Genomic DNA, 8,082 nt, shown 5'->3' with positions numbered 1-8,082 from the left:
GGCACCGGGCACAACCTCCCCTATTCCCTCCCTGCAGAAGCAGCCGGGGCGAGATGCCGGGGGGGGCTTGCGCAGGCAGCACACGGTGATTTTCCAGATTTTCCGGCTCGTTCCCTGTAACGAACAGGGCCGGTTATTGCTCTGTTTTATCTGGGAAGGTGCTGACGGGTCGGTGGAGGGGGGGGAAACTTTGCTCCAGCCTTGACGCAGAAAAAGGCAGTGAGTCACCCTGTCCCAAGCCACCGTCCCGCTCACGACGGTGCACGAGCCACCGGGTCCCACCGGGGCGTTGCGGTTGTCCCGGCCGTGCCGTGCCGCGGGAACCGCGGCACGGCACGGCCGGGACAACCGCAACGCCCCGGTGGGACCCCCAGCCCCATCCGCAGGGAAGCAAGCATCAATAGGGCTATTTTGGGATGCTGGTGGGATGTGGGGAGGGGGGAGTTGTTATATTTGGGGGTGGTGGTTGGGATGAGGGGGGGAATAAGAAAGGAAACTCGAATTCAAAGCAGTGCAAAACCCCCCGTGGAGGCAGCAGAAAGGGCAGGAGGAAAAGAAGGCAGTGCTCGTTCCCGAGGAGGAGGATGGAGCCGGGAGGAAGGAGCCCAGGCATGGCGAGGCTGGCTCCGGCAGAACCGTGCAGCTCCGGGAGGCCTCCGGCATCGGGATGTACCCAACCGCGGCTCCCCAGATGGGCCCCACCACCGGCGCCAGCCTGCCCCACACCACGCAGGCCACGTCTCCCGGGGCCCACGGGCCTGATCCTGCTAAACACCCACGGGCCTGATCCTGCTAAACACCCACGGGCCCTGGGGGGACCCCGCAAGAGCAGCATCCCCAGCCTGCCCCCCCCGCCCCAAACCAGGCTCCTGCCCCATCAAACCAAGGGGTGCATCCAGCACCCTGCTAAACCCCCGGGGGGGTCCCCCCTCCTTCCCACCCCCGGCAGTGCAGCCCCCCCCAGACTCCTCTCCCAGCCCAGCTCGCAGAGGCGGGGGGTGGGCAAGGACCCCCGAGCATCCCCCCACCCCAGCTGGCTGCTTGAACCCCCGGGGAAAAGTGCCCCCATCCCCTCCAAGGCGCACGGGTGGGGGGTCCCACTCACCGGCAGCACCCACTGCCTCCCCCCAGGAGCGGGGAGCGCGGCCGAGCCCCGGTGGGACGGGGCCGGGGGATGCCGGCGGGGCCGCGGGGACAGACGGCCCTGCGCAGCCCTCCGGCTCCGCTCAGCGCGCACAGCCCACTGCTGCCACCTCGTGTCCTCGAGGGACGTGTCCCCACAGCCACGCAGCCCGGGCTGGCCCCGCTCAGGGCCGTGGCAGCGTCCGCATCGGTGGAGAGGGGTTGGGGAAACTGAGGCAGGGGCGCAAGGCGAGCCCTCCGTCCCCGGCCGCCGCTCCAGCCCTGCCCGCGGCTCAGGGAGGGGGAACGGCCTCCCAGAAAGGCAGCTCCTGCAGCAGAGCCCCCTCCTCCACCGCCCATGCACCTGCGTAAGCGTGCAGGATGGGGCCCCGCGGGCCAGGGGCGCGGGCACGGCGGGCAGAGGCAGGATGCCACGGTGCCCACTGCCGCTGCCCGCTCCTTCCCGGGCTTGCACGGCCCCTGTGCCATGCCCGGACCCTGCGCCATGCCGGACCCACCCGCAGCACAAGAGCCACTGGGTCATCAGACAAAGCACCCGAAGGGCTTCCAGGGAAGGAGAGGTTTTATTTCTGGCTTCCCAGAGACTGTTTGTCACCCAGCGGGGGAGCAGGGACCCCGGCCAGGGTGCTGGCAGAGCGCTGTGATGAGGGAGGATGCTCCTCATCTCACCGAACCCCGTGTCCCTCCGGGCTCCGCTCACCGGGACGTGCCAGGGCACCGCAGTGCCGGGCAGCCGGGTCCCTCCGCGGTGCTGCCCATCCCAGAGGCCGAGCCTTGGCCTCGAGCCCCCACAGCTGCCTGAGGTTTTGCTGTTTATCAGTGGGCACCAGCGCTCCCCAGGCTTCCCCGGGCACCCAGGATGCACCCAGGTTTCCCTGTCCGCCACGGGTGCCCGGCTGCTGTCTGTCCCAGCACTAGGGACACGTGTTCCTCTCCGCAGCCTGGCCACCCTCAGAGCCTTGCAGATGCACAGCGGTCCCGCTTCCAGGAGAGCCCTCCAAGCCATGGCCCCACACGTCCTCTTTCTGCCCCAAAAAGCAACCGTTGTCCCCAGGAAAGCAGCGGGTGATGCAGGGCCAGGAGCATCGCAGAAATCCAACGCCTCGCCTCCTTTTTTCAGCTCTTCCCCTTCTTCTCCCCCACGTTTCTGGTGTTCCAGCCCCCTGACGCAGCCATCCCGCGGCAAACCAACCTGCCAGCCCCCACCATGAGCGATGGAGCCGGTCCCTGGGTACCGCTTGAACCAGGAGGACAAATTCAACTCGAGCACCCACCAGTAGCAACTCCGCTGCCTTCAGGGTTGAATTTGCCCCACGTTTCCAAACAAGATGCCAGCAGCCACGGTGCCGGAACAGCACATCCCTCCGGCGTGCAGCGAGGCCGTCCCTATGAGTCCCGCGGGGCACGGCGGGGAGCATGCAGGGCGTAGAGCTTCTCCCAGCAGGTCGCCAGCCTCTCCGCCTTCCTCCCGATCTCCCGCAGCTTCTTCCTCCTGCGGCCGGGTCCCCCGCGCCGGGGCTGTGCCGGGATGTGCAGCGGGCTCTGCGGTCAGCGTGCCGAGGGAGCAGAAACACCCCACCACCACCACACAGGCGTTAGTCAGGGGGACAAAAGCCACCGCCCCTACACCGAGGATGCGCCTGGGACATCACACCCCACACACATGGGGTTTGTGTGGGAAAAGTTGCAGGCTGGGGTGGCCGAATGCCCGTGGCCATACCAAGGATGTGCTCTCGGGTCCCCAGAGCTGGCCATCCCCCCCCGAGCCGGCAGCATGCACCCCACGGCACATCCACAGACAGAGCCAGGTCTGCAGGCATCTTTCCAGACCAGCGGCACCTCCACCCCACACCAGCAAACCCCAGGCAGGGGTAGCCCCGGCTGATCTGATTTCCCCAGCGATGGCGGGGAGGGCAACCCCAGGACGGCGCCAGAGCCAGGCAGAGCCGGGGAACCTGCGCTTCCCTGCCCCGGGGTTTCCCCGCTAGTTAATGAGTTGCTGGCAGCTGCTGTAGGGGATCCTCCTGGCCAGGGTTTCCCCGGCAGAGCCCCGGGGATGCTGGGAGAGCCCAGACCAGCCCTTTGGGGAGAAATCCCAGTTCTTGCCTACAAGCACCCGGGAGCGAGAGCAGGACTGGGTGCGCCCACCCACCAGGTGATCATCCCACCGGGATGAGGCTCTGTGTTCCCATCAGCCATGGCATCGTGGCATGAGCAGACAAACCCGCTTGGGAGTTGCTGGTAAAAACCCACTAGCCTGTCGCACGCTGCCACAGCCGGAATTCCCTCCCCGGACTATTTAAAGTTCACTTGGATGTGCCGTCAGCATCCCTCAGCCACAAATCGAGCATGGACCTTCACCCCCAGGGATGCTGCGGGCAGAGCCTGGAGACTCCTCACGGGCAGCCAGGAGAGCGCAAAACAGGGCAGGCTCTGCCCGCAGCCCACGTGCTGTGGAACTGGGAGCCACTGGGGTGACTGGGAAGGGGCTCCCACCTTGCTGATTTTCCTGCAGTTCTCCCTGAGCACGAAGTCGGTGTTTCTGGCCACCTTCCACACCGCCAGCTCCTCGGGGCCACGCAGGGTGCCGGCCGCCACCTCCCGCAGGGACATGCTGATGTTGTAGATGGAGAGCAGGATCTTCTGGTCCTGGAGAGGAGAGAAGCACGCGGCCCCGGGAGGGGAGGGGGGCTCGACGGCTCCCTGGGGCTCAGCCCACACGACGCCCCAGCCCCAGGTCCCTTGGTGCTCACCTTGTCCGAACGACAAGCCGGCCCGGCCCTTCCACTCCTGTCCTCCAACCCACTCAGGTTTTTCTGGAGGAATAAAGCAAGGAGAAGATCAGGCATCCCGAACCACCCGTGCCTCCCACGCGGGGCAGGAATCCCCCATTTAAACACAGCACTCTCGCCAGAAACACCGGCAAAGCGGCCAACCCCATACTAAGCTTTCCAGGCTCATCCCTCCCCACCCGCATCCCGCAGCGGGGCCGCATCCAGCTCGGCAGCATCCCCCGGAGTGGGGAGCTGGGGCCCCGGGCAGACCCCCTGCCCTGCTCACCAGGTTCTGGATCTCGTGGAAGATGACGGCACGGTACTGCCGGAGGATTTTGGCGATGCTGCACCTCTTCCCTCTGCTCAGCACGGCAACGAGCAGGAGGAGCAGAACAGCGCAGGAGAGCGCCCGGGGGAGAATCTGTACAGGGAAGGGCTCCGTGTCAGCCAGGGCAGGAAGCCAGGGATGAAGGGATGCTCCGGGTTCTGCCTTCAGCCCCCTCACCGCAAGACCCCATCAGACCTGTCCCCCAGCCCTGAAGACGCAGCGTGTGCAGGAGGGGGCTCAACTGTGTCCTCTCCCAGAGGACATCCTCCCAGCTGAGCCATCTCCACTTGGAGCAAAGCCCTTGAGAAACTCCTCCAGCTCCAGCCCAGCCCAGGCAGCGCTGCCCACGGCACCCGCCGAGCTCCCTCCGGTGCCAGCAGCCGGGTACTCGGCACGGAGGTGTGCCAGGGACCTTTGTAGGTCTATAGGATCTGTCCCCAAGCTCTCTGCCCCAGGAGGGTCCCCAGTACCTCCTCAGCTTGTGGCATTTCAAGGCCAGGCCCTCAACCACCAAAAATCAAGGGGAGCAGAAAGGGACATGCCCTGCTCTTTGGAGAGGAGAAGGCAGGGAGCCGCCTGGTTCCCCGCCAGCCAACCTCCATGCCTCGATATGAATGGGCCAGGCATCCTCGGAAGGATGCTCTCCGCACCTCCGCAGACCCCGCAGCATGGACGCAGTTATTCAGCATTTTTCCAGCTCCCACGCAGCCCCGGCTCGTCCCAGGCTCGGGTGCCCTCGCGCAAGAGCCAGACAGAAGCAGCCCAAGCGCCTGCTCTCGCCAGCGCGTCCCAGCTGCCTCCAAGCCTCCCGGCTCCAAGCCTTCCCAGCAGCCCCGAGCCGGCCCCGGCAGAGCGGGGAAACCCAAGCGCTGACATCTGAGCTGGCAGGGAGCACGAGGAGGGGCGGCCGGACCCTCCGAGGGACGAGTCCCAGGGCTTTGAAGAAAAGCCAGCGCAACCTCAGGTGACCGGGACGGGGGATATTTGAGCAGTCCCACAGCAGCGGGGCGAGGATGGGAAGCCCGATGCACGCACAGCATGTGCCAGGAAAGGAGCCCGACAGCTCTCCATGTCTCCGCATTGCTGAGAGATGCCACGGTACTGGGGCCCCATCCTGGCACCGGGGCATTTTTATCGTCTCCCGTTTGCAGGAAAAGCCCCCAAAAAACCCTCCCCCGTCCCCTCTTCTCTGGGCGTCAGGTCTGGGCAGGCAGAAAGCAGCTCAGCTCCTTCCAAATATGCAACCCTTGCGTTGCGGCCAAAGCATGAGCGAGGAGGAAAGGGCAGGCAGCTCTGCCTGCTGCTGGCATCTGCCTGCCCCGAGCCCCAGCTCACATCTCAGCAAGTTCCCAGCCACATCTGCCTCTGGGGCTTGGCTTTTTGCTCAGAGAAGCCAGAAGGAAGAAGTTCCCTTGCTGAAGTCCGAGTCTGGGCAAACGCCGTCCATCCTGCCCTTCGATGGGAACCTGGAGGGTTTGTTTGTAAAACCGGCATCCACTCCGTGCTCCCCGCTCCACAAAGGGCTGGTCCCGGCTCCAAAAGGGTGAGGAAACCTTTCCCCACGCTCCCGCTCCCACAGCTCAGCAGGAGCGACGGCAGCTTAACACGAGGTGAAGCCCAACACGCCGCAAGTCTGGGAACCCACGGCCGCAGGCGTCACCTTGGAGCAGAAGGGCGGGCGAGGAGATGAGCAAATCCATGTGCAACCAGTACAAATCCCACTGGGCTCTTCAGCTTCCTTAATCGCCACACGCCTTCCATGTAGGGAAGAGCCTCCCCATGCTGCTGGCTTTGCTCTCTGCAAACCCACAGGGAGATCTCACCCCAGAGGTGATTCAGCAGAGAGCCGAGGGCATAATCCTCAGGGACGCCGAAGGAGAGCGCTGCTTCCATGAGGACACCCTGTCCAAAGTCTAAGGGTTGCTCTCAGGAAGCCTCCTCCGCCGGGAAGACAAGGCCATGCGATTTTACCATTAAACTGGGAATGACTTCCCTGAAGTGGCTTATTAAACAACTGGGACCAAATTCCAGGAGAAAGCACACCATTTACAGCATTTCCAGGCAGCCGAGCCTGGCACTGGACTCTCAGTCCTTAGCATGGGAGGAAGCACAGCCTCGCAGTTAAAAAAGCTCCGCGAGCAGCCGGGACAGGAATTCGGAGGGTGCTTCCCACCACCCCTGTAGAAAGCAGGGAAGCAGCAGTGACGAGAGAGGGATGCAGGGGAGAGACGAAGCCGGCAAACCCCAGTCCTGGCCATTGCTTCCCACCCTTCAGGTTGGAGGAATATTACGTTCAGCGGCTGATTTGGGGTTATTCCTTCTCCCCTTACTCCCATCCCCGCAGCAGCAAGCTACAGGCAGGCAGCTCTGGGATCAGGCACATCCCTTCCCACGGGAGGGCTGGCAGGGAAGGAGCAGCCAGGGGAGCGTGGGTGCAGGACGGTCACCGCCTGCTCGCCTGGCAGGGGAAGCTAATCTCTTCCTCGGCTCTAATCCTCCAGCAAATACGAGGAGATAAGGGAAATCACCATTATTGACAGAGCAGCTCCCGGTGGCACTCGGGCTAGCCCCACCACCCAGGCAGCGAGGGGCAATGCCGGCTGTCCGCCCGGGAGCCCCACCGGGGTCCCCAGGTCCCTGCAGCCAGCTGGACCCTGTCCCCAACACCCTCCTACCCAAAGGGACCCTGCCGCCACCCAGAGCCCCAGCACCTGCCGCAGCCCGGGCGGGGAAACCCTCCCTTCTCCCCTGGGGACCAGCCCGGTCCAAGCCCCATCCCGGCCACAGCAGCCCGGTCCCTCTGGACCAGCCCTCCCAGCCGGACTGGAGCCCCTTCCCCACCGGCTCCCAGCTCCATCCCGCCGCGACCCTCCCAGCCGGATCCAAGCCCCATCCTGACCCAGCCCAGCCCCGTCCCGACTGGTCCAAGCCCTTTCCCGGCCGGACCGGCCCCATCCCGACCAGTCCGAGTCCCTTTCCCGGCCGGACCGGCCCCATCCCGACCAGTCCGAGTCCCTTTCCCGGCCGGACCGGCCCCATCCCGACCAGTCCGAGTCCCTTTCCCGGCCGGACCGGCCCCATCCCGACCAGTCCGAGTCCCTTTCCCGGCTGGACCAGCCCCTTCCCGCCCGGACCGGCCCCTCTCCCGGCCGGTCCAAGCCCCATCCCGGGAGAACCAGCCGCGTCCCGACGGGTCCCAAGCCCCAGCCCGGCTCCTGCGAGTCCCTCCCCGGCGGAGCCGGCCCCAGCCCGGCGAGGCGGGGGGCTCCGGTCCCGGCGCCCTCCGCCCAGCGCCGCGGGGTCCCGGGGAGGGGGGCAGCGGGCCGCCCGCGGACCCGCAGCCCCCGGGCGGGGAAGGGGAAGGGGCGGCGGCCCCGGCGCACTCACCATGGAGCCCCGCCGGCGCGGACCCTGCGGCGGCTCCCGGGGAGCCCGGCCCGGCCCGGCCCCTGCGCCGCGTCCCGCTCCGCCGGGGCTCGCGGTTTGAACTTGGCTCCACGGTGGGAGGGGACGGGCCCGGCCGCCGCGGGGGGGACGGGACACGGCGGCCACACCGCCGCCGGCCCAGCCCCGGCCCCCGCGGGGGAGTGCTCCCCGCGCCCCCGGCATCGCCCCCCGGCACCGCGCACCGGCGGCTGCCCCCGGGCCGGCGCAGAGGCCGGGGAAGGGAAGGCGGCACCGAGGGCTGGCAGAGCGGGCTCGGGGAGTCGCGGCTGCGGGGGCCGGCTCCGGCCGAGCAGCCGCGGCCGAAGGGTCGGGGCAGGAGAGGCTCCCTCTGCCCCGCAGGGCCCCGCACAGACGGCACCCCACGCTCCCACCGCCCGGAGAGCCAAACCG

At 66.9% G+C, this 8,082-nt stretch overlaps 1 protein-coding gene across 1 annotated transcript; it reads right to left on the bottom strand.

Moving 5' to 3' along the window:
- Positions 1 to 2,529: 2,529 nt before the first annotated feature.
- C20H20orf204 (chromosome 20 C20orf204 homolog) lies at positions 2,530 to 4,847 on the bottom strand. The gene is made up of 5 exons (XM_059827404.1): positions 4,842 to 4,847; positions 4,204 to 4,338; positions 3,897 to 3,959; positions 3,640 to 3,792; positions 2,530 to 2,685 (listed from the first exon to the last, which is right to left on the bottom strand). The coding sequence occupies exons 1-5, from the start codon at positions 4,845 to 4,847 to the stop codon at positions 2,530 to 2,532; spliced, it is 513 nt and encodes a 170-aa protein (XP_059683387.1).
- Between the last annotated feature and the right edge of the window lie 3,235 nt (positions 4,848 to 8,082).

The sequence above is a fragment of the Gavia stellata genome, chromosome 20 (assembly GCF_030936135.1).
Source record: "Gavia stellata isolate bGavSte3 chromosome 20, bGavSte3.hap2, whole genome shotgun sequence".
NCBI classification, from domain to species: domain Eukaryota; kingdom Metazoa; phylum Chordata; class Aves; order Gaviiformes; family Gaviidae; genus Gavia; species Gavia stellata.
The sequence above is the reverse complement of the archived record's forward strand: the minus strand, read 5'-3'. Positions and strand labels throughout refer to the sequence as shown.